Source organism: Scedosporium apiospermum, assembly GCF_000732125.1.
Source record: "Scedosporium apiospermum strain IHEM 14462 chromosome Unknown SEQ_SAPIO_0102, whole genome shotgun sequence".
Classification (NCBI taxonomy): Eukaryota; Fungi; Ascomycota; class Sordariomycetes; order Microascales; family Microascaceae; genus Scedosporium; species Scedosporium apiospermum.
Genome location: NW_015971803.1, coordinates 48,151 through 73,023, shown reverse-complemented (window position 1 = coordinate 73,023; position 24,873 = coordinate 48,151). Strand labels below are relative to the sequence as shown.

The 24,873-nt window shown below is 51.4% G+C and overlaps 6 protein-coding genes and 2 pseudogenes across 6 annotated transcripts; 3 read left to right on the top strand and 5 right to left on the bottom strand.

The window, feature by feature from the left end:
- Positions 1-781: 781 nt before the first annotated feature.
- Positions 782-2,581, bottom strand: SAPIO_CDS6311 (annotated as a pseudogene; the record flags this gene model as incomplete).
- Positions 2,582-3,282: 701 nt separating this feature from the next.
- SAPIO_CDS6310 (uncharacterized protein) lies at positions 3,283-4,300 on the bottom strand (the record flags this gene model as incomplete). Its single annotated transcript, XM_016788449.1, has 3 exons — positions 3,283-3,680; positions 3,961-4,018; positions 4,082-4,300. 3 exons carry the CDS (start codon positions 4,298-4,300, stop codon positions 3,283-3,285), a joined length of 675 nt encoding a protein of 224 aa, XP_016641883.1.
- Positions 4,301-5,289: 989 nt separating this feature from the next.
- SAPIO_CDS6309 (Uncharacterized protein) lies at positions 5,290-7,836 on the bottom strand (the record flags this gene model as incomplete). Its single annotated transcript, XM_016788448.1, has 5 exons — positions 5,290-6,131; positions 6,277-6,471; positions 6,527-6,776; positions 6,903-7,040; positions 7,204-7,836. 5 exons carry the CDS (start codon positions 7,834-7,836, stop codon positions 5,290-5,292), a joined length of 2,058 nt encoding a protein of 685 aa, XP_016641882.1.
- A 379-nt stretch (positions 7,837-8,215) lies between these two features.
- SAPIO_CDS6308 (uncharacterized protein) lies at positions 8,216-9,903 on the top strand (the record flags this gene model as incomplete). Its single annotated transcript, XM_016788447.1, has 3 exons — positions 8,216-8,871; positions 9,061-9,367; positions 9,469-9,903. The coding sequence occupies 3 exons, from the start codon at positions 8,216-8,218 to the stop codon at positions 9,901-9,903; spliced, it is 1,398 nt and encodes a 465-aa protein (XP_016641881.1).
- A 657-nt stretch (positions 9,904-10,560) lies between these two features.
- On the top strand, positions 10,561-12,804 carry SAPIO_CDS6307 (uncharacterized protein; the record flags this gene model as incomplete). Its single annotated transcript, XM_016788446.1, has 7 exons — positions 10,561-10,572; positions 10,997-11,325; positions 11,431-11,594; positions 11,672-11,900; positions 12,031-12,055; positions 12,153-12,254; positions 12,343-12,804. 7 exons carry the CDS (start codon positions 10,561-10,563, stop codon positions 12,802-12,804), a joined length of 1,323 nt encoding a protein of 440 aa, XP_016641880.1.
- A 1,179-nt stretch (positions 12,805-13,983) lies between these two features.
- Positions 13,984-16,340, top strand: SAPIO_CDS6306 (2,4-dichlorophenol 6-monooxygenase; the record flags this gene model as incomplete). Its single annotated transcript, XM_016788445.1, has 7 exons — positions 13,984-14,101; positions 14,246-14,326; positions 14,428-14,573; positions 14,659-15,266; positions 15,357-15,469; positions 15,558-15,630; positions 15,686-16,340. 7 exons carry the CDS (start codon positions 13,984-13,986, stop codon positions 16,338-16,340), a joined length of 1,794 nt encoding a protein of 597 aa, XP_016641879.1.
- A 1,329-nt stretch (positions 16,341-17,669) lies between these two features.
- SAPIO_CDS6305 lies at positions 17,670-18,212 on the bottom strand (annotated as a pseudogene; the record flags this gene model as incomplete).
- Positions 18,213-18,503: 291 nt separating this feature from the next.
- Positions 18,504-23,208, bottom strand: SAPIO_CDS6304 (uncharacterized protein; the record flags this gene model as incomplete). Its single annotated transcript, XM_016788444.1, has 6 exons — positions 18,504-19,691; positions 19,757-20,165; positions 20,264-20,552; positions 21,376-22,618; positions 22,712-23,134; positions 23,197-23,208. The coding sequence occupies 6 exons, from the start codon at positions 23,206-23,208 to the stop codon at positions 18,504-18,506; spliced, it is 3,564 nt and encodes a 1,187-aa protein (XP_016641878.1).
- Between the last annotated feature and the right edge of the window lie 1,665 nt (positions 23,209-24,873).

Sequence of the window (24,873 nt, the reverse complement as noted above, 5' to 3'; positions counted from 1 at the left end):
GGACGATGCATCGATGCCTAACGTCTTCCCGTCAAGCGACGTCCTCCCAGGTTTTCTGCGGATTCTTTACTCGATTCTACGCGACGTGCTTTCAGGTACAGGATGACCTACTGAAGCAATCGCCGTGTGGCCAGGCCTGAAACGAGACTATCTCCTTCCTTTTCACCTGGGAAGAGAGAACCAGCTTCGGCTGCTACGGTATCCGGCGCATGATTATTGGAGTAAGTCCTACAAGACTATTTCCAACCCTCAACCCCCCCGGGCGGGCTGTCCTACTTCCTTTTGATCCCGCGATGGTTGCGTGAAATTTTATGGCACCATAAGAAACTTCTCCTTCTTTCGAGTCTCGTATACAAAGTAATAGCAATCTAGTAGTGACATTCCTGTTCTAAACTCACGTAGGCGGGCCCGAGGTCGAAGACCCAATGAAAAGGGGAAATTCACGCCCGTGATGTCCCCAGAACCGTAGATTTCAACGTGGGGATGTCCTGCAGCTCCGGAGCAACGATGTGCTCAAACGCACTATGCACCGCGCCGCGTGAGCCATTGATTAAGTATAGATGGCTCTTATAGATAATTTAGAAGTTAAAATTAGTACTGATAAAAAGAGCGATAGCAAAAGTACTAATTTAGTGACTTCTTGCATTGAAGCAGTATGAAATATAGGAATAATTAAGAATGAAAGTGATGACGAGTTGGGAGGCTGAAATTTTGGGGGGGCTCTAAGAGGGGGGTTCCAACTTCTAAATTATAAACCTATTATATGTCTTGCCCTTATTGTCTAGACATCCATAGCCCTGTCGATAGCCTGCTGCATTTTGCTGTTGCATTGGAATCTCTCACTCTCAAGGTCCGACTCTTCAAAGCCGACACACTTCCAGCAGTTGAGCAATCGGTGCGGGTCGTACTTGTTCTTGATTTTCAGGAGCCTCTTATAGTTTGGACCCCACCAGGATTTCTGCCAATTGGTAGTGAAGGGGTTGGTCTCCAAGCCGTAAGAACCTCCGTCGGGGCCGGTCAGCTCCTCCTGGATCATGGTAGCCCGGCCCAGTGCGGTGAAGCTCTTGACCCTCTCTTCATTGGTGGCATTCCAGGCCATGTCAAATCTGACAGCGAGTTGCCAAAGGGCATCGTACCAGACAGGATGCACAGATGTCTCGCTTCGGTGGTGGCGGTCCCTGGGGCGCGTTGCGTCTGCCACGTAGGGAGACCCGACAGAAATGTAAAAGTCTCTGGGGGCAAAACCCAGATCGGAAACTTTCTGGATGTAGTGCATAAGCGTCGCGATTCCTCCTTTGTCTTCAAACATCGTTCGCGGCGCAAGGCGGGTAGACATAAACCTCGCCCTGCCCGAGTTCTGAAGCCCGCCTGGGTTGATGTACTTGGTGTAGACTTCGTAGAACGTTGGGAGGACTTCCACGGTACTGGTCCCGTTGTGCGCACGAGCAAAGTCGATGACTTTCTGGAGCGACGCTCTAGCGGCAGCGCCTCCGTCGTGGACATTGGCGATGGGCTTGATAGGGTTCACGCGCCTTAGGTACAAACCGCCGACATGTCCACCCCAGCCCTCCCTACCTAATTTCAGAGACTCTTGTGCCTGCAGCTCGAGCCACTCCATTACCGTCTTATCTGAGGAACTGGGGGGTATGGTGATCATGGCCCATGCAACGGGCGCCGCGGGCTCGACTCTGTGTGTGGCGTCCAAGACGACGCCGAAGGTGCCGCCGCCTCCTCCACGCAAAGCCCAGAAGAGGTCTGAGTTCTGGCACCTGTTGGCGATTCTCTCTTTCCCGTCTGGCGTGACGACCGTGAACTGAACGACCCGGTCCGCGCCGAGACCGAACACGGGCGACAGGATGCTGTGGCCGCCTCCCTGGACCCAGCCTCCCGACGCAGACACAGTCCCCGAAAAACCGCCGACGAAGGTGCTGTTGTACTGAGAGAGGAAGTCGTGAATGCTAGCAGTGGGGGACCCCGTCCCGACAGTAACGGCTCGGCCGACAGCTTCCTTCTTGTGACAGCCCTTCGGGACGAAGTCCTTGTGGTACTCCTTGTCCTGCAGCCGGCCCACCCATAGTGACAAGCCCCCTTTCTGGGAGTTTCTAGTCAACATGTCATGACCACTGTTCTTGATAGCGAGGGGGGTGCCATGCTTTTTGGAAAACTCGAAAGCGGCGGCGACGTCCGAGCCCTTATGGACCTCGATATACCATGACGGGACGCTGCCCTGGTTGCAGGAGCTCCCTGCTCCCGGTTTCGCAGCAGGCTTGACGGAATCGTCCAAGAGACAGTGATCCATTTCGTCCCCAACACAAATCTCGTTCTGGAGGAAGGTATAGCCGTTTGGTCGACTTGAGCGGAATATAGTGGACGTATAGTTGTCGCGCACGGCGTTGCAAGCCGCATCGTCCACGTCTACTGGCTGCCCATCATGCTGTGAAAAGCACGGGAGGGCCAATGGTGCTAGTGTATGTAGACGCCCTTGCACAGAGGCATTGAGACCCTTCCAGTCCTTTTCACTCTGGCCAGTGACAGAGTTGAAAAGTACAACGAGGCACAGCAGTGGAAGGGGTCGCAGCATGGTCGCCTTTTCCAAAAGTATCTGGGTGACTGACAGTCGTCATAAGAAAGGATGGTGTAGAGCTTTCGCCAGGCCAGCGAGCAGCCGAGGACTTAGTCCTCTATATAGATTCTGTATCATGACACTGACTCTCAATCCTCAGCGAGGCAGGCTATCGGAGTCGAATTCCGAAGCGGTGGTATGAATCGAAGGAGTCCTGACGCGGGGTGAGGTGGAGGCTAATCTGGGGACCCCGGATTTGCGGGGGATTCGTAAAGCTTAATGGTGCGTGTGGAGAATAATGGAGGCCAAAAGGCCCTAGTGTACAGTCTGCAGAGGCTGTCGGATTCAAGCTTCCGCTGGTGCGCCAAAGTCCTTGTCCCAGACTGTCTTTCCACAGGGTTTCTGGTTGGAGTCGTAAAGAAGGTTCACGCAATCGACGGGGCAACCCTGACGATCTAATGGCACCTTGCTTGAATTAATGCCTGCCACAACCCAACAAAGAAGGATAGGCGAGAGTTACTCTGTTCCACCACGGAAGCTGTACCCTCGGGAATTGGTTCGCCAAGCAAGTCCTTGCCACACGCAAAAGTATTAGTAGGGCTTGTGCTAAACCTGATTTAGTTTCCCCTTCTTTTTCGCACTTTGCGCGAGTAGGGAGCATCGACGGATGCATGCTTCCTGGATTTCTCCTCCTAATAATAATAAAAGTTTTACCTCTTTTATATGACCCAGTACTGGACCTGGTCAGATCGACCGCTGGAAAGCGGGGCTGGGGGGACAAGAGAAAAATAAGCTACAGGGATTTCCGGCACCTCCTCAAACACGAATTTGGGCACGTGCCTGGGGCCTAGGTCGTTCTTTATGACCCTCTTGACGAGCTTCTGGTTGAACCTATGGCCCGGCTTCATCCGCAGGAAGAGAATCAGTGTCTCGTCGGGGTCCCGAGGACGACGCTGCCCTAGGCAGATGCCATCGACGATAGCGTCAGATAATTGGCGCTCCAGAACGTTGTAAATTTCAGCGCCCCCGAAGCGGACCCCGGATGGGTTGAGAAACCTGTCCGCGCGACTGTGGAGGATGAGGGTCCTAGTCGCCGGGTGGACTGAGACGAATAGCCCTGGGTCCAGACGTGATTGTGTTTGACGAAGGAGGGAGAGTAAAATCTGGAGCCCGTAGGTTGTGGCGTGGCCTCATTCCAGAAAAACATGGGGACCTTAGGGACTGGTTTATAACCCGCTGTTCCCGACGGGATGGGTCGGCCCGTCAAAGGGGGCGTCCGTATCGTAGACAGCTATGGCGACTCCGAGCGCTGACCGTAAAGAAATAATAATGTTCAGTATTTCTCGCCAAGGTATTTCACACCTACCATAGAAAAGGCTGTAAAGGGACTGCCTCACCTTGACGCCCACGGACATAAAGTGACGATATCGGATTACCCAAGGCGAAGCAGCCGGCCTGAAATTTCACATGTCAGCAGTGACACACCTTTTCAAAGGCGGAGACTGGAACGTAACCTACAATGTTCCACCAGGCATGTTCCCCAACCTGACGTGGTCGGGAGCCCGATGTCATAGAACCACTCGAAACGCAATCTGACAGCACCATACCAGTGCTAGAAACAGTCCGCGGAACTGAAAGATCCGCCACCTCCCTGGGGGAGGCACCCAGCTTCAGCATCTCGGACATCCATCTAGGGCTTGCTTCAAAACTGGTCACGGTCTGATTTGCCAACAGCATTATGAATGCAGTAGGATCTGGATAAAACGGGGACCCGTCATAAAGAACTGTTCAGGCCCCGAGAATGAGAGCAGCATCGCAGGCGACGTACATAATCTAAGAAAAATTCGTCATCAATAAAGTGTTCCCCGGGTCTTTGAGCCAACGACGGGTGGTATCTTACCCAACCAGTTGTAGTAAACTGCAGCATCGATGATTCGTGACCCAACTCCCCATGGAGTACACTTTCTTGGAGAGGATTTAGAACCAATTCACTCACAGAGTGTACGATGCATTTCGGCTCGCCCGTTGTTCCGGGAGAGTCAGAGATGAGACACCGCGCATGGATGCGCAGTTTCTCTATTGGCGGACCCGAACCTCGGGCGCTGGACGGGAACTGGGAAAAAGTCTCGCGTGGACGAACGGGATTAATAATGGTGGGCTTCGCGAATCAGCCTATCAAGACGAGCTTCCGGAATAGGGGATCTCCAGTGATTTGATCCGCCACCCCGTTCGCTTTACAGCAAGGTTGATTATCCGGCCGTTATTCTTGGCACCATCATCCATGAAAACGAACTTATCGTATGCTCTGTCATTAATCTGTCGCAATATTTACATATAGAGGATATTGGGTAATCCAGTGAAGGAGAAGCAGGGCAGGCCTTAGGGAAGATGTTTCTTAAGATTCGACTCACTCATCTTGAATTTGATCTGTCGGACTCTCTGCGAGATACCCTGAACGCCCATATCTAGAGACGTCGAAGAGAAGATGCCACTAACCTAAAAGACAACCGTTCCGGGTGTTGGGCCTGTGGATAGCTAGGGGACGAGATGGATCTAGGTAAAGCGAAACGCGGGTGTTCCCAGTGGAAACCGTCAAGAGCCTTACCTTCAACATATAGGCCGACATGGACATTGATGCCCCATTTTCGATAGCCCCTCCCGCTTTGGTTGAGCAAGTTGATAGTACAGGCTGGATTAGAGTGTAATATCTAGTACGTACTGTAGACTTAGTCGATCCTTCTAGCACTAGAGAAATTAGGCACGCCAACACCCTCAACAACTTTTGCCTCTACAACCTCATAGACAGGAATCTCGGCCAATCTTGAGACTATATGGTACAAGGTTGGCAGCGCTTCCCAATGAAGAGGGTCCAGAGACACCGACGCTCTGTCGGCCTTATAAACTTTCTGCACCTTGCTCTCGACAGCTTTTGCCTCTTCGGCATGCGGCACAAATATCGCATACTCAACGTCCGCTTTGCCACGCTGTCCAACGGCAGGAACGTACTTATATGAGAAGATGCCGTGGTCGTCCTCACCTCCGATAGTCCCCTTATCGTCTCCCAGGCTCACCTCCCTCAAGCCATCTAGGGCGAATTTGCCAAAGCTAGCACCCTGCCATCCCGCTTGGATCCAGTAACTAGAGTTGCGCCTCCACAGGTCGATTGAGCAGTATAGTTTCGGTATGCCTAGTTCCTCCCGCCCACTGATGATCGGGTCTGTTAAATCCTCGAATAGAATTGGCAAGAAGGTGCCTTCGAGCACTTGACCGTCATTCTGAACGTACTCTACGCCGTGGATGTAGAGCCCAAAGTATCTATAGCCAGAACCACCAAGCCACTCCATCTTGTCAAGGGTTGTCTGGGAGAAGCTGGCATAAGCTACCGTACCAGGACTCTTAAATCGGAACGAGGACGACGGGAAGAGGTTCTCGAGAATAGTACGAGATGTCTTGAACTTGATCGAAGCAATTGTGAATGTGGACTGCGCGGAGCTCCTGGGCCGGCCCTCAAATGTCTGACGAGGACCCGGAAAGGGTCCGAAGGAGACGGGCATTCTCCAGTAGAGACCTGGTTTACGCGACCAGTCCCACTTGCGCATAATGTTCGTGGAATTGTCCCACTCATCGTGCCCGAAAGTGTAATTCGTGAATTCGGTTACTTTGACCGACTTGTAAGCAGATAGAAAGTGACCGCAGAGGAACTCGTTCCTTACCCAACTCTAGTCCCTTATTTCTCAGATCTCGCCCTGCCAATCGCAAATATTCCTGTACTCGGTTGGCGCGCTCTTTGCGAATCTTCTCGTATAGGCGCAGTCTTTCCGGCACCTCTCCCGCCGTGATACCGTGTTGCAGAACGACAGCCAGGGCGACAGCATCCTCGATGGCGCATCCTGCCCCCTGGCTCTGATCTGTAAACCTGGTAAGGGATTGTAATTAATAGTTTTCGATGTCTCTACTACTTACCAGCGAAGAATGGATGGGCGGCATCGCCCAGGAGCGCCAAGCGTTTGTGGACCCAGGTCGGGAGCACACCCAGGTCCAAGAGCTCCCAAGCATCGAATGTCTCTGTCTCAGCCTTGCCCATCAGTGCCACAAGCGACGGGTCAAAATCCTTATAGACATCAATTAGTTTGGCCTTGTCGGCCTTGATGATCCACTCTGCTTGGATGTAAGCTTTCTCTTCCCCTTCCTTCCGCATGCCCGTGAAATGCCACTCACGACTGGGGTTATTATCACCTTCAATTTCTTCTCTTGGACAGATGCACACGAAATTGAGTTGCCTGTTGCTTTCACATGGGTATAACATCACACGCCTATCCAGGCCGTGCCAAATAATTACCTGACCGTCTTTCTCGGCGTATTCTCGCGTCAGTACGTCATCCATGGCCACTTGTCGAGGAACCTGAAAGCAGAACGCGCTCTTTCCCGATGCTTTCGTGCCAATGTCTCCTCCTGGGACTTTGGGGCGAGCTTTAGACTGGATGGATGGCTCCCGTTAGTTCATGGTGTTGTCATAATTGCGGGCAGTTAATCTCAGGTGTCGTGGGACGGGAATTTCTCCTCGCAGAAGAGCCCATAACATATGTAGACGGGGTCTAGTCTCAGGGAAAGCAGAACAATGGATACGAGATGAGACCCACATGTATCCCGTCGGCCCCGATCAGAACCTCGCCTTGTACTCTTTCTCCGTTCTCCAACAGAGCAGTGCCAGAGGTAGCATCGATATCAGCAACACAACTGCACCTTCTGATAATGACCGGCACGCCCTCTCCCTCGAGAGAAGTAGCGCGACGATTTAGTTCCTCATGGAGACGTGCACGATTTACTAAATGCCAGGGATGCAGCCAGAGTGTATTAGAGTCGGTCAGGTCGGTGTTTCGTAGCAGCCGGTTGTTTGCATCATACTCGCTAATCTGCATTGTGGTTGCCGTATACTTGTCAGCAGTCTCGGTCCTCATCTCTTCCTCGTCTGCACTCACACTTTCCACAGAGTTGGCGTCAAGATGTTCGGCGAAGATCCCGATGCGCCTCAGCAGTCCATTCGAGTTGGGCGTTAGATGCAGAACGGTGGCGGTGTCGTTCGTGGAATGAGGCTGCTCCAACACCGTCACTGCGTGCCCTTGGTACCGCAGGTAAATGGCCGCGGTAAGTCCACCAATACCGGCACCAATAATGACAATGTTGAGTCCAGGTGAATATCTCTCGGCGCCATGATCGTTGGTTTTGTGGAGCAAACCGCTCGGGGCTGGAGCGTTCGTATAAAACGACGCCATGATTAATGTCTCTTGAGGCCTCTGGAATAATATTCTGTTTCTGTTGGGTATCTATCAATGACGAGAAAGGTCGAGTGATGTCTTTATGACTCCTGTGCCTAGCTGCAAGCGCCTCGGCATATTTCCTAGTGTTCGGTAATTTCTGGGGCACCTAGACGAAGATCGGATAATTTCCTACGCTGGATGGGGTAACCAAATGTTCGCATGAACGCCTCCACCTCTAACCTTGCCGTTGCCGTTGCGGTTTCTGTAAGTAGTTCCTTGTCAGTAGAATATATAAAAACGTGACGATCGAACGCCTCGGCCGCGAGAGATGAAGCAACCATCACGACTGCTTCAAGTTGAACGGTAGTTGTATTATTATCAATCTTTCACCGCAATGGCTTTGGTGCACGTAGCAATGGGGTTCCTGGAGGCCTTGCGCCTTTCACAAGCGTTGTATGCCCTTCTGCTTTTTTACATCATCTCTATCATCGTCTATCGCGTATTCTTCCACCAGCTTGCCAAGTACCCCGGCCCATTGCTGGGCAAGTTCACTGACCTGCCGAAGATGATGGCCATGTTCCGGATGGACCGCGTTACCTGGCAGACGAAAATGTTGAAGAAGTACGGCGATCCTGTCCGAATATCGACCAATGAGCTCATCTTCGGGAGCATGAAGTCCTGGCAGGACATCTACGGTCAGAGTTCTAACCCCTGCACCAAAGAGCCTTCCTTCTACGACATGTTCACTGCCACTGGGGCCACCAGCATTCTAAACGAAATTGACCGCGGGCAGCACTCTCGCCTCCGGCGCTTGGTCTCACATAGCTTCTCCGAGAGGGCGCTCCTCCAGGATGAAGCCATTATTCGTCAAAGGGTGGACGTGTACATTAATACAGTCATCGCTCCGGCGGCCAGAAGAGGCGAATCGGTCGATATCTATAACAAAACGATGGAGCACTACCTCGATATTGTAAGCTATCTCAGCTTTGGCAAATCGTTTGACTCTATTTCGGGCTGTGGAGAGATGAACCATGACGACCTTGATCGATTGTAAGTTCCCCCCCTGTGTATCTCCTGGGTGTTGCGTTTGTTTGTCATAAAGTTGCTGATTCGAATCCTTACATGTAATAATAGTATGACTGTTGTTCCCATCCAATCCTTCTTTCCATTACTGAGATATTTCCCTATTAAATATATCCAAGATGGCTATCGGGGTCTAAATAAGCTCATCGCATTTAGTCAAGATAGCGTCAAGAGCTTCAGCGAAAAGGTAAAGGCGGATCCTGAGTTTGCGAAAGGGACATTTTTGAGGAATCTTGTCGATGCCGAGGACGCCGAATCTGGAAGTAAGCTGTCATTTGAAGAGTTGGTCGAGAATACCATCATATTCCTGGTCGCCGGAAGCGATACCACTGCGGTGACAACGCTCTACACCATCTGGGAGTGTGGCAGGAGGCCAGCCGTGAGGATGAAGTTGGTGGAGGAGATCCGAGCTGCTTTTCGTGATCCTCAAGAAATGCCGACTTACGAACGCGCCTCGAAACTGGTAAGAACCGCACCCTTTAAAGCCTCCGCCTATCAGAATGGCTCGCTCCCGTTATAGTTGGAGACTCATAGCAGCTAATTGATTGCCTCTTTACCAACCAGCCCTACCTAGACGCAGTCATCCAAGAAACCCTTCGAATTTGGGGACCCCTCAGCGCTGCGTTCCCTAGGGTGTCGCCTGGCCGGCTTATCAGTGGGCATTACATCCCCAAGGGAACGATTGTGTCGACGTCGTCTCACGCCACCTCCCGAGACCCGGAGGTATTTCCCGACCCCGAAGTGTATAATCCAGATCGATGGTTAAACCCAGGGAAAGAAATGAAGGAGATGTCGCGGCCTTTCAGCTACGGGCCCCGAAATTGCATCGGCAGACACCTCGCCCAGATCGGGTTGACGTTGACGCTTGCAAGGCTCTATCAACTTTACGACATGGAGAATGATTGCTGCATGACGGAAGAGATGATGAGACCCAAGGATAGAGGAGTCACTTCGCCCTGGGCGGCCACCGTCCTTGTCAAGCCTACTCTAGTTCACTGAACCAAGCACACCTGGATGGAATTGGAAGAAGATATTGGATGTGGTAGGTATTGCGGATTGCGAGTGGCTCAGAATGGGTTGAGGAAGAGGTACTAGTTATGTGCTGTTCGAACAAGATGTGTGGGAACATCTATCGAGAATACGCCGCTTAATTAATATCATCACTTTCTTTACGTGCTATCACAATGAAAGCGTCTCTATATTGCATTCAGTGTTCAAACCCGATGATGAAACACCTTCATGCGAACAACAAAATTCAGATGGAAAAACAAGGACCAGACGTAGCAGATTTTAATCCCATGGGAACATGTTACCGGCGAACGCATGGCACAGGTCCGAGAATTAATGGGGGGCGATGGTTTACTCATCTGTCCAGTCCAAAGGGGAGAAAGGGGAGAATGAGGAGAGTTGAAGTCACGCAAACGCCCATAAAGGCAAAGGAGGCATATCCACCTTCGGCATATGGGCTTGGAACATTAATGGGTAAACTCATCTCGCAGTCGACAACAACAAACGATCGGTTGATTTTGGGGGATAGTTTCCAGCATGCCAGGATACCGGGGGCGAATCTGTGCCGTCGAAAGAAGGGCCTGAGTACTAGGCAGAAATGTGACATCTGCATTTTAGAACCTAAGGTGAAGGTGGGGGATCCTGGACATGCATTTGATGGTAAGACATCGCCAGGCCGCAGTCGGCTAATTAGTCGTTGGTCATGTTCCTTGGCACGCCTAAGCCTCAAGACCAAACTTCCGAGGTGGAGTTGTGGTGTGGAGTTCCACATTCAAGGAAGATTTGGTTGTGAAGGTTAGAGGCAAAATAACCGGATCAAATATGTGACAGTGGTGCTTTAAAAACAATTACAATTTTCTGCGCCCCATTTGAACTGTGGTTGAATACAACACCTCGACGGAAGGAGCCGTACAGTACATACCTCTATTTCTATTCCGGCTAGAAACAATCCGAAGTCGCGAAAGGCCATCCCGACTAACAATTATTACAATGACCGCAAAAACGTCGAAGACCAGCGCAAGTATACACCGAGTCCACACCACCGCGCGCCCTTCATGGACTAATTTTTCCCCTTCGAAACTAGTCTTCTCAGAGCGCCAGCGGCCTCCATGTGGTAATCGTCGGTGCGGGTATCGGTGGGCTGGCTTGTGCGATCGCATGCCGTCGAGCAAACCCGCCCCTCCAGGTTACCGTTCTCGAGCGGGCACCGGAAATCCTGGCGCTTGGTGCAGGGATCCATATCCCCCCAAACGCCTGCCGGGTGCTGACCCGTTTTGGGCTGCTCGAGAAGCTCAAAGAGGCTGGCGGGTACCAGGTGCAGGATTTCACGCTGAGACGATATGAGAATGGCCATATTCTTGCTGAAAAGCCCCTCAAGGATAGAACAAAGGCGGAATACGGGGCAGAATGGATGTAAGAGCAGATAAAAAGCCCAAACTTAATCTATCGCCGACTGGAACAGATGAAAGCGCTAACGAAGTTGTTCTGGATCGATCCGGGCAACAGAGCCATACACAGAGGTGACTATCAGAAAGTACTGCTTGACGAGGCTCTAGCTGCTGGAGCACATGCGGTGACAAGTGCAGAGGTCACCGGCATCTGTTCAGCAGCGGATGGTCCCCAGACCGTGCTGTTGAAGGATGGGAGACGCATCAGCGCGGATGTGGTGATCGGCGCAGATGGTATGGCGAACTTTTTCATCCAGATACTGAGCACAGCTGGGGAATCAACGCTAAAAAGGAGAAAATCTTATGAGCAGGGCTCTGGTCTCTAATCCGTGAAATTGTATTGGAATGCCCCTTTCCACCTACCGAAACGGGTGATTTGGCATACCGCGGCACCTTCACTCGTGATCAACTGAAAGGCCTCAAGAATGAACGAATGGACAAGCTGCTTGAGCAGTCAAACGTACAGGTATGGTTAGGGCCGGGAAGACATGCTGTCTTCTATCCTCTGAGGAACCACACGGAGTACAATCTCGTCTTGCTGTAAGTGTTTTTTTTTTTTTTTTTTTTTTTTTTTTTTTTTCTTTTTTTTTTTTCATTGTCCTTTCTTGATTTCGATGGCCTAGAACCCCTGATCTTTAGTTCTAGAATCGCTGACCAATGCATGGCACAGAGTCGCGGATGACCTTCCCAACGGTGTACGTACCTCGCCGGGAACTGTGGAGGAAATGGCAGCTAATTTTGAAGGATGGGATCCAATGTTTGAGCCTCCTCCGAAATCCCCTTTCGGCATAGTTACTCACAATTCAATCTAGTTTGAACGACATCATCTCGTGCCTGAAGACCGCCCTGAAATGGAAACTCCTTCACTTTAAAGAGCTCAACCAGTGGACAAAGGTATGTGCCGGCGCAGACCAGTAGCCAGATCCATGGTCCTGGCATGGAAGCTTAATGCCCGATTGCTGATGGGGTTACACGCAAACAGGGAGTGATCGCCCTACTAGGAGACGCTTCACATCCGACGCTGCCATATCAGGGACAAGGGGCTGCCATGGCCGTCGAAGACGGTGCCATCCTGGGCCTACTTCTGGATAAGTTCCAAAGCACAGGGATCCCCGCGAATCAAATCGAAAAGAACGAGCGGCTAGCAAGCCTATTGCGTCTATACGAAGACTTACGCAAGAATCGGACGGAAGTGAACGTCGCTGGTGCTGTGCACACTCGGCATTTCTACCACTTAGCCGATGGCCCTCAGCAAGCGGATCGTGACAGAGAGCTGGCCGGACTGGCTAGGGAGAAGTGGCAGGGAAGTTGCTCATTCAACTGGGGCGATGCACAGTATCAGAGGAGCCTCCTAGGGTTTGATGCTCTTGCTGACGCGGAAGAAAGGTTTGATGAATGGTCAGTGAGCCTTCAGAAGCCGATCCATAGCAATGGCCATTTGTAAACAACTACAAAGGTGTTTCAATATAAAAAGAGGAAAGGCTCTAGTATTCATGAGATTCATTAAATTAAACGGGACCAGAAAATAATTATGAGTAAAGATGTCCATGCTCACAGTCGGCTCTTTCCCACCAACAGACGGGGTCGTTGCGATGATTGTTGCACCAATATCAATTAGAAAATGTATTAACTGGTATATACAAATGCCACCGAGAAGCACTGAGGCTGGCGAGACTGGCAGTGAAATTCTGTCCTCTCTCCTAAGGGAGCATTGACCGCGACTAGTTCCCTTCCTCATGCCGACCCTTTTATGAGTTACCCAGAAAATACTGAACGCCCATTGTGGCGGTTCACATTTCCAGGACCCCGGAGGATTCTCGCGAAACACGTGAAGGTTAAACGTTTTATTTACGAAAATCATGGAGTGTGCGTGCTACGGAACTGAAGGCAGAAGAGGTAAGAAAGACCCTCCAGGCCTTACCGCAGCACCCTTTATCAACGCCATGCTTTTAGTCTCGGTCTTGGTTCAAGGAAATTGACAAGTGTACAACGATGTGAAAAGTCTACCCCCTCTCACCCCCTCCCATCCCCGCTTCCCTGGGGCTGGAGCTGGGACCGTTCGGTCGTTCGGCTTTCGGACCTTTGACAGGTTGTGGGGTCCATCACTAATTCAAAAGTGTCGCCTAGTGCAAAATAACCGATTGTAAATTCGGCAGATTCTACTGGATAGGAGAGAGCTTCCCCGGGCTTCCAGGAATAGATGCATCACCCGACCCAGCGTTCTGGGATCGATCCCCCATGGGGTTACCAGGTGCTCCACAATTGGACCGCAGTTTGAGGCGATGCAGCTTTTGACTTCGCCTGGAGAAATACCCGATTCGTTGGTGGGGAAGCGAAGACGATAATACCCGAGTTGGGGTCTTCTAACAGGTGTGGATGACCTCTCCGCTTCGGTATCGGGACTGGAGGGGATCTCTTGGCGTATGGCGATGTGAGGCGAAAGAAAAAAAAAAAAAAAAATAAAATAAAAGTAGAAAGACCGTCAGAGACCCATCAAACACCGTGCCATGAAACCTTCATCTTCAGGTTGAAATTAATCCCTGCAACCTCTCCTTCACCCTTTTCATCTTATTCGACGAGACGTTCACGCACCAGACAGCTACGTCACATGGATTCCGTGACGATGAATGGACCGAACGGAGTGGCCAACGGCACATTGCCTTCTGTCCTTCAAACGGACTACCTCATCGTGGGCACGGGCCCTGCAGGTGCATCTTTGGCAGCATTTATGGCATCGTATGGTAAGAGGAAAACAAGGACAACCAAAGAGTGGGGGAAGGAGGCCCAATGAAATGGGCATGGGGTCGACACTTGCCTTATAGCGTCACGCTGCGCTTGCTGTTGCGTGCGTCTACTTTGAATCTAATACGTGTTCTCTCTCTCAGGGATGAAAGGCCTCATTGTCAGCCAGGACTCGAGCAATGCTGACACCCCGAGAGCTCACATTACGAATATGGCCGCAATCGGTATGGAACAAAACCGTAACTCGCCCGATATAAAAAGGGCGGCATGTGGTGGGAGGAGAGAAGACGACAAGAAAAATGAAAGCTGACTAAAAATAAAACAGACTGCCTCCGGGATATTGGGCTTGATGTTGAGTGCTACAAGGCCGGGACAAAGAATGATACCATGGTGCATACCCGCTGGTCCAACACTATGGCCGGACAGGAATATGGCCGTATTTACTCTTGGGGAAACGACCCGAAACGAAAGGTAAGCCTCCCAATCAAAAGTCGGCGAACCTATCGGTAGCAGGCTGACTTTTTCTTTTCTTTTTTTTTCCATTTTAAAAAATCAGGGGGACTATGAGCTCGCAAGTCCTTCCGAGATGTTGGATCTTCCTCAGACGTTGATGGAGCCCTTGCTGATGCGATATGCGACTCTGAACGGCTTCAAATGTCGATGGGACACCGAATTCGTATCATTCGAGCAGGACGAGAAGGGGGTAACCACGACCTTTCTGGATAGGATCTCCCAGACGACTTTCCAGGTTCGCTCCAAGTATCTCTTCGGCGCAGATGGTGCACGCAGCAAGATCGTACGGCAAGCTCAGATCCCCTTGATACGACGCCCCGGACAAGGGTTCGCGGTCAACGTGCTGATGCACGCAGACATGTCGCATCTCATGGAGCACCGTAAAGGCAACTTGCACTGGATCCTGCAGCCGAACCTCGAGACTCCAGAGTGGGGATGGATCGGGTGCATGAGAATGGTCAAGCCATGGTACGAATGGTTGTGTATCATCTTCACGACCCCCGACGCGCCGAGGGAAGTGAGGTCTGAAGAAGAATACGTAAAGCGTATTCGCGAAATGATCGGGGACGATTCAGTCGAGGTCAAAGTCTTGGGCGTGTCCACCTGGGCCATCAACGAAACTGCTGCCGAGTACTACACAAAGGGCAATGTGTCAGTATACTCCATTCCCAATCGCTTTTACTTTCGTGCCCCTTTCTTACCGCGAGTATGTTTGTCTACATGGCTAACGAAACGAAATAGTTTCTGCCTCGGAGATGCGGTCCACCGGCATCCGCCTAACCACGGGTTGGGGTCGAACACCTGCATTCAAGACGCACACAACCTTGCGTGGAAGATCAACTTTGTGGAGAAAGGTAAGCGGGGGACTTGAAGGAGAGAGAAAAGCCACCCGATATCTGTTGACTTTGACCGTTTTATTGACTATATGTGTTCCTCGCGTAGGCCTCGCTGGGAGAGAACTACTAGACACGTATAGCGTGGAGCGTCAACCAGTTGGGCTGGATGTTGTCACGCAGTAAGTTGATTGTCCATTTTTGGAATATATATACGCATACTCACTATGCAACTAGGGCAAATGCGTCTTTGAGAAACCACAAGAATATCTGGGAAGTGCTCGGCAATCTAGAACCTACTGTGGAAGAGCGTATGAAAGCCCACGCCGAGATCTACGCCGACTCACCAGAAGGACACACCCGCCGCGAAAGGCTTTCCAAAGCACTTAGAGCAATCGACAGAGAAGAGCACGGCCTGGGCATCGAGATGAATCAGCGCTATGTCTCGTCCGCTGTTTACCAGGCCGACCAAGGCGCGATGCCCGTCTTCTCCAGAGATCCGTTGGAGCACTACCACGCCACCACGTATCCCGGTGCTCGTCTGCCGCACGCCTGGTTGTGCAATCATATCCCCTCCAAGTACATCTCTACCATTGACCTAGCTGGAAAGGGGCATTTCACTATTTTCACTGGCATTGGCGGTCAGCACTGGAAAGCGACGGCCGAACAGCTTTCTGCGGAGCTCGGCGTGCCAATCAGGGTCTACTCTATTGGGTACGGACAGGACTACAAGGACGTGTATCTTGATTGGGAGGGTATCAGAGGAGTTGGAGACTCTGGATGCGTGCTCGTGCGGCCCGACTACTTTGTCGCATGGAGATGCCCGAGCTGGGGAGAGGAGGCACCTTCGAAACTGAAGCACGTACTGAAATCTGTGCTATCACTTCACTGATTAGCTGGGAAGGCTCCATGTTCATTATAACGTATCTGCATTTGGATACTCTAGCTGAGTGAAGGAAGTTGTCATTGAATATACTGAATATCGTCTTTCTACTTCCATCTACTTTTGCATGATAAGGCAGTCATTATTGGGATGTGATCATCTCGCCCAGGTCAACTCTATCACTTCTGATTTTCAAAGAGGGGAAGCGAGGAGGGGTCCTTCCCTCGCCGGGTTCTATTAAGTCTTCTTATCAATACAGGAGGTCACAGTTGCGTTTCCTGTGAAAGTGTTGGTGTTCATAGAGTCCGTACTTGCATACTTACACAGCAATGGGAGCAACAGACTGACGACTGATACGGGCGCTGGAAGGTGGGATAGCTTATACGACAAAGCATTGAAGCATAAATATAGCTTTATCTTGCTTTGAAGCCCTAGCATGCTCAACACGTCGCTAGCGCTCCCACATCGCAACTGCCGTTGGTTTGCCTGTGCCTTTCGACGTCCAATGTTGGCAACTACGTGTTCCAGTACCAACTACTTCGTAGTATTATCATCGAATACACATATTGGCAACTCCGTGGGTACTCTTTACCGAACGGCTAATTACCAGGGAAGAAAGGATGGTCTGAGATTTGTGGGCCCTCCATCTGTTGACCGCACCCCTTCGAATCTTTGGGTATTTGAAATAATGCGCACCTGGCCCAATTTGCCTTGAATTTGATTTGTTGCATTAGACTCGCCTCCACCTCGGGAATTTCACCGTTCATGATACCCCGCTCCACCCCCCCAACCATTTGATCAAAATGGTAATAGTGCATGGCTAGCCTGGACAAGACATATCCATACGCTGCCATGATGCTTCTCCACCCGCACCCTAGATTTGAGCAGTTACCACCGAGCCCCCGGATGCCAGGCTGGGGAGAAACCACTGTGAACTCACAAACGTAGCCCACCTCCTCTAGTTCATGGCTCGATGAGATGTGTAATTACGCCGATTCAGGCGCATGATCGCCTTTTAGCACTGTCTGGTTCAGTATTTGCATTATACATGTGACTCTTTGACCGGCAGAAGTCAAAATATTTCACCACAAAGCAACAAGACTCCCAAGAGAAACGAGAGTAGATAGGTATCATGACATTTAATGGAGTATCGATTACCTAACTGTGCCCCTTTTTTTTTTCTTCTGTGATCTCCTTGGACACCGATTCCAGTAGATAGCAAGAATTTGTCTCGTTTCTTCGGGAGAAAGAGCTTAGATTGGGCCTAAGACTTCGCCAGCAAGCAGCACACAGCGGCTAGCAGCAGACACTCAGTCTTGACACCCATGATTGGGTGTATCAGTCAATTCCTCCTTCATCCTCCTCCAAGGCCTTGTCTCCAACAACCACTTTCTCCGCCGACTGTAGCACGTAAAACATCCTAGCCCAGCTGTCCTTGCTCGTGTTGTGCCACGCATGGTTCGTCCCGCGCTGCACGGCGACATCGCCTCTTTTTAGGAGCCTGGTCTCCCCCGAGTCCAGGACCAACTCGACCTCGCCCTCTATGACGATGCCGAAATCACAGGAAGGGGTCCGGTGCATCGGCGACGTGTAGCCAGGAGGGAAGTCCACCGTCCGGCACGCGGTCCCCCCGGGGATTGTGATGGCCGGTGCATTAGCTAAGTAGCCCTGGTACGCTTTTATGTCCTGGTCGTTGGCCATAGAGATAGGGAAGCCCAGCGTCGTGTACATGAGGCTAAACTCCATGTCGCCGCCCATGACCCGTCGGACTGGCGCTGGCTCCGGAACATCCTCGCTGAATCGTGCCTTTCCTTCGGCGTCATGCGTGGTAATGTATCTTGAGTGGCCACGGAGATTGCTCTGGCTGCGAGTCGACGACATGATGGAGAACGTTTTGGCGGAGATTCCGTCAAGCTTCTAAGATTGGAGGCCGGCTGGGGTGTTGGGCGGATAGGTCTTGAGACGTGGTCGGGCTGGTGTTGATGATACTGGCTGCCGTGGACGTGAGTTGAGGAGGAACGATCGAATGAATTTCAGACATACGTCCTTCTAAAGAATCATTGGTAGGGACATAAGTTGACACTTATAAAACAGCTACATCGGCATTAGATCGCCATAGAGAATAAAAACACCTGGGGGCAGGACAGATGAATTATATTTAAATAACTTCATCTACATGGGTGGGATGAGTGGCAACTGGATCCAGTTTTCATGCTCGAGACTGAAGTGGATGTTGGTCATCCCCTCAAGCAAGTCAACAGGACGATCCACTTCGGAGTTATGCTCAAACAACCCCGCCCCCTGAGTATCTCCCGACGAGATTTCCAAGACCAGCCGATGGCCTTCACTAACAACGACGTTAGTGGGCCACACCTCAACATCTACCGGATAGATTACCCCGCTTTCCACTGGAGCAACGTCGGTGGAGCGATATTCCCGGTGGGGTCTCCAAGGGCGGTGTCGAGGATGGCTTTCGGCCACCTTCCTGAGGCTGACGCGCAGCCAGCCTTTCGTCACAGGGACAGGATCGCCAACGGTGCCCGTGTAATAAATTTCCGCTCCCTGCGCGTCGAGGTGCCTAAGGGTGATGAAAAGATCGATTTCCGAAGGGATCGTCTCCTTGCCTGGAAGACTCGAAGCCGACACGTTCAGGTGGACCACGATATGGCCTGTGAACTCGGTCTCGCTTTCAAAGGCCGCCGTAGTAAACCGAACAGCCTGCGGGGTTTTCAGACTTCCAGGTGCTTGGAAGGACACCAATGACATTTCAACCGCTGTTGAGGAAGGTCTCGCGTTCGTGCTCAGCTGCATATCTGCAGTGAGGAAGTACTTGGTATACTTGGTGCGAGGGATTGGCCATTCTTCCTCGTAGCGGTGAGGATACTGCTTTTCAGCTTCTGCATCATTGTATCCGACATTGCCTTTCCGCAGAACCAGGCCGACTTTGGGGGCTTTTCCGGTCGACCATCCCTCCGCATCATGTCCCTTGAGGAAAGCGTCTAGAAAGCTCTTTTGCATTTCGACGTTCTCCTTGGAGTAGAAGGGCAAGTCGTGGCGCCCAGTGATGAGTCTGAGATACTTATACTTGGAGCCTGCGTGTAGATAGCCTTCTACGTTTCCCCTTAGGTGCAGTAGGATCCCCCCCCAGTTTCCCACCGAAAGGACCGGCACTTTAATATCAGCCATGTCGTAATCCTTCGAAGCATAGTACTCCTCATCGAGGAAGCGGTGAGCTGCATTATCCTCATTTTGATCGCGGCGGTTGGCGAGGAGCTCCTCCTCAGACAAATCTCCCTCTACTGTATCATAGCCCCATTTGCGGGCCGCTCTGCCAGGCCGTCCGTACTGGTTGGTGACCACCTAAAAGCTTGATTAGGACTAAAAATAAAGGGATCTATCTTTGACACATGTGTATGCTCACTAACCTGTCTGTTCCACCAAAAGCTGATGAAGGTGTTGGAAAGGATGCCGCCGTGTCGGCAGCGGTCGCGATAGTAGTCCGACATCCCTTCCCACGGCACAATACAGGCGAGGCCCTTTGGCTGGCGGGCTGCCACTCTCCACTGACTTCCGGCGTAATAACTCACGCCGAGCAGACCAACTTTGCCGGATGACCACGGCTGTGATGCTGCCCACTCAATAACGTCAAAGAATGCCTCGCTCGTGCCGCGAGACATAGTGTCAAGCAACCCAGGAGATTGGCCAGTACCACGTTCGTCTGCTCTAACCACCGCATAGCCGTTCCTGGTCCAGAACCCAGGGTCAGGGGTCTCCCAGGAAGAGTGGGCCGAGTGATGCTCCTCAGGAACTTCGGCAAATGAGGACGCGTGAAACCTAAGGACATGAAAGAAAAGAGACAATGAGCAGCGGAGTTGAGAAGAAAAAAGGGCGGTGGAGAGAGGGCCGCACAAAGATATTCCGGTAGTACTTACACGCTGTAATGAACGTCTTTGCCATAGGGCCCGTAGGTTACCAAAACGGGATATTTTTCTGATTGGCTTTTTGGGCGGTAGACGTTGCACCTCACAATCCCCTTGCCATCCTTCAATACCACGGAGACATTCTCTTCGAAAACATAGTCGAAAGACTTTTCGTCTACTCTGCGGATATCTCGATACGCTTTCGACATCTTCATATGGGCGGGCGGGTAATTGAAGTTGAGCCTTTTGTCTTCCGAGACGATTGGAGAGAAAGCCTGGATGCTTGGCCCTGGATCTGGATCTGGATAACGGACAGGTGTGCTTAAATAGGCAAGCAGGGGAGTTGGGAGAGAATATGGTCTAACATTGTTTTTACTTGGAAACGGAATGAAAATACGTATTAACTATGCCGACAGGCATCAGTGGTAATCGCCAATTCCCGTTCTAGGTCCCTTGGCTTGGGTGAGTGCCCCAGTAGCGGTGGTTACTCCTACTCCGCTGCCTCCGCCCGGCAATTTATCTTTTAATTACGGGCGCCGATCAATGTCTTCTCTTCTCCGTCTCCTGAAGCCGGGTGGGGTGCAATAAATCACCGGTCTCGACTGTCATCAAAAGTTCGGAGACATTGTTGAAACTTGAAAATATTTTCTGTTTGGACGGTAACTAAAAAGAAAGCAATCACCTTCTTATAGTGTTTCGAGAGATTGATGGTCTACCTCTAGACTATCCGTACTATAAAATACCATCACAGTTTAGAGACACACATCATGCCTGTGCTGGCTAGCTTTGTCCTTGGCAGACCTATCCCGCGCATATTCCCCCCAGCCGAGTTCCTGTCAGAATAAAACAAACACATCTCCGTTTATAGTAATGTCAACTTTCGCTGGAGCGAAGCTCACAGAGGATATTTCCCAAGAGTTTAGATACAGGGACTTTCAGTCTGAATAAAAGCTGCGAACCAGCCTCTAATGCTGAAGGAGCATGGACTGAGCCCAGCCCTCGTCGGCCATCACTCGACGTCACCTCTTCGCACCATATGATTAATGTCGCGAAATATATACATAACGGTAAATGCGGAGCTTCAGCAAACCGCGTCCCGCCCTTTTCAGACGATACACGGCGACAGGATGGCGCCACCGCTTCTTGCGCCATGCGAATGCCAAGGATGGCTTTTGCGTGCCAGTGAGCAATGGTGAAGTGGCGACTGTTCCTCCACGCCCGGACAGAGTCCAGGATATCGTCGCCATCTTTTCTGGATACCATAGCTTGCAAAGCTGCTGGGGTAAGACGCTGTAGATGACTTAGATTGGAATGAAGGGACACTTTCGTGAGGTGATATAGCAGCATTTGCGATACTTCGAGGGGACGTTGAGGAGTTTCAGTTCTGGTAGTCTGTGTTCGGATCCACCGGTCGAGGGCAAGCTCGACGAATTCTAGTCTCCACAGAGGAGTATATGTGGAGTTCTCAGTGTTCTGCGGACTTGCCATCCAGCTGTAACATATGACCATTACGAGATGATCCATTCCCGTAGCAGTTGGGGGATGGTGATCAAGAGGACCGCCGCGGCTCGATGTAGCGATCAACCCGCCGGTAGGGAGGCTCTGAAACCGGGACATATTGCTAAGGGTGTGCGGATCGAGTGCAGTTTCTCCCATGAAGGATGGAGGTCGCCGCAGCAGTAGCACCCTGTAGCTGTCGAGCACGCGCATCGCCTCCGAAAGAAGTTGAGCTTGTCGACGCTGATCCAAGGGAGCATCGCGCGGCAAAGCACTTAGACAGGAGCTAACCGCGTGCAGCTTGCTTCCGTGGAACACTTCATTGAACTCGTAGGCTCTTTTGTCGCCGCTGCACAGGCCGTATATCTCGAGCAGAATAAATGTTTTCGCAAAGCTCAACGCTGGGTCAAACGGCATGGAATCGTCCTGCAAATATTGCTCGAGGAGGAGACGCCTGGAGTCGTTGAATAGCATTTTCGCGACTTTTATGCCCGCTGGAGCCGTGCAATAAAGTCCACCCACGGCGGCCATGGCAAGGCAAAGCTCTACGCGGGTGTCGCGGTTCGCTTCGAAATCGGAAAATAGAGCGAATGTGCTCGAGATGTGCGCTCTAGAGAGATTGAGGAGGATGTTGACCACATCTTCGTCGTATACGTAGAGCTGCGGTGGGGCCGAATACCATGACCTTTTCTGTTCTTCTCGAGATTGGGGGGATTGTGTGTGTGATCGTCGTTGAAGGTGCTCCGCCATCATCTCCACAGCGCTGTCCATAGAAGGATCTGACTCAACATGGAATGCTGAAGAGTCTGCCGGCCACGTGTCATCCGTTACAGAAAATTCATTAAGGTCATCCAACCAGTTCCCGAGATCCTAGCCCCCAAAATGTCAGAAGTGGTGGTGGCGGCGATGGGGGCAAATCCAATCACTCACGAGTTGGGGAAGCAAATCATCCATCCAACTTACATCCCCGCAGATTTGATCCGCTGATATGTTAGCTGCACCCGGAAATGGGCCTTGAATCGAGAAGTCACTCGCTGACTCGGACGTCATCCATTCATCCATGACTGGGGGAGGAGTGAGCCCCGTAGCTGCTGGATATTCTGCGGCGGCGGCGTCTCTTACGGCCGGTATGTCGATTCCGGCGATACTGGTCATTAGGCTAGGCCCGTCCAACGGTGGCTCAAGGCCGCTGCTGTTTGGTGTCCAAGGCTGCGGAACCGGCGGGATGCCCGAGTCAGTCACGCTGCCCCCATTCTCGCGGATGGGTTGGCCACCCGGAGATACTGGAACTCTGTTGCGGGGCCTTCCAGGTGGCCTCGAAGTGCTCGAGACCGTGCAGGGCAACTGCTTTGAGAGGCATGCTTCGCATGGTCGGACGTTACTGCACTTTAATTTTCGTTTCCGACACTGGTCACACGCTAGCCTCGAGCGTTCTCTTTCTCGCGGACGAAGTCCTTCATGGGGATGCTGCTGTGGGAAGGATTCAGAAGATTCCGACACCGAAACCGATCCGCTTGGCGTATGAAGTTTCTTCATATGCTTTGCCCTGACATCTGCGCGATGGAATCCAGCCTTGCAGTGGGGGCAGTGAAACGGTCGCTCTCCGGTATCTGTTTCATGGGCCGTCAACCTCAGTGAGCCACTCCAAGACAGACAGCCAGCCATACACTCGACTCACGGGTTCTGAGATGGCGAATAAGATGTTCGTTTCGAGCAAAAGAGCGCCCGCAAATGTCGCATCGTGCCATAACCAGCAGAGGTCCAGGGGCTTCGATTCAGATTAGCCCCGCAGATGCATATGGAGATTCTGCAGATCGTATTGTATGCCGGTTCTGTCCCGTGTGGGACTCGGAAATTTTCCTAATAAAAAATCTGGGGAAAACCTGGGGTTAATCTGGGGAAGACTGTAATTGGGAAGTTAAAAGACAAGAAACTTCCGTGGAACTTCCCCAGGCTCCTTGTGGTGCCGTCTTAGTCTGGTGTGCCGCAGTTTTCCCCGCCATTTGGGCCCCACCCCCATCTCGGGTATTATGAGTCAGCAAACTACTTTCGTTTGGGGCAAGAAGGAAGCAGATTGCACATGTTCCAAGTCATCATGAACTATTCCAAGTCTAGCCGCTGCTGCTTACGAAGCCTGAACTGAGAGATCAGTTCGGATTCCAGTGTCAAATGTGTTCAGGCAAGAGCAACGGCCACCTGTGCATATCAGCCTCAACTCGAAGCTCCCCAAACCGGCAATCCTCTCCAAGCATGACGACCGCCTCACCGAGCTCTAGCTGGCCAGGAGAGCGCGAACCTTCTCAACAAGATGTCGCCTCGGCTAGCGAGCGTCCTGAGCCGGCACTTCTTTCTGATTTCAAACGAGCCCTAATCTCTAGTAGCGACGCTGTGGGAACTGAAAAGCTATTTCACATGGACTTTAAAACTAGAGTAAATACTTGACGTCCAAAAAATCCCCCCTAGAACACCTGATCTAAAGACTAAGATCTAATAAATACCTACAGGAACCTGTCGCGAAAAAGTACACGTACCCCCTGGCTCTTTTATCTCGCTTCCCAAGCTTACCTTCCGATGACCGAATGGCCCATTTATCCCGAACCTTCTCTCACAGATGTTTGAATCATGTCTTCTTTGCCCATTATCCTCTACCTCTCCTGACTCGCGAGCCCGTTCTACCTCCCTTGCGCTTTGGTATTGCTTGTCTGGCATCGGTTTGCAGTCGCGGTGACCTTGAAGAAGCTCAGAACCTCTTTTCCGCCGGCTCAAGAATATGGCCAGTCATGGTGGAAGTGGATAATGGACTGGCTCGCTCGGTTGAAATGCTTTTAGCGGTACGTCGCTTCGTTCCGAATTTCTCATCTTGTACATTACCTTGTACATTACTCATGTGTGTTAATTTTTTCAAAGGCTGTTCTGCTCATACCCTACGGTGTGCTAGCCGGCACTGAATGTCTTCAGAGAAGAGCGACGCTTATCCTCTCTTCCTCATTAACTGTAAATAACCAAGTTCGAGGCATATGCTGGATGAGATAACTCACTGCTTTGCTTTTCAGGTGGCCCGCCGCATGTGGCTGCATCAACCGTGCCAGCTAGAGTCTAGCCTTCGCCAGCGGGTGTCTTCGTAT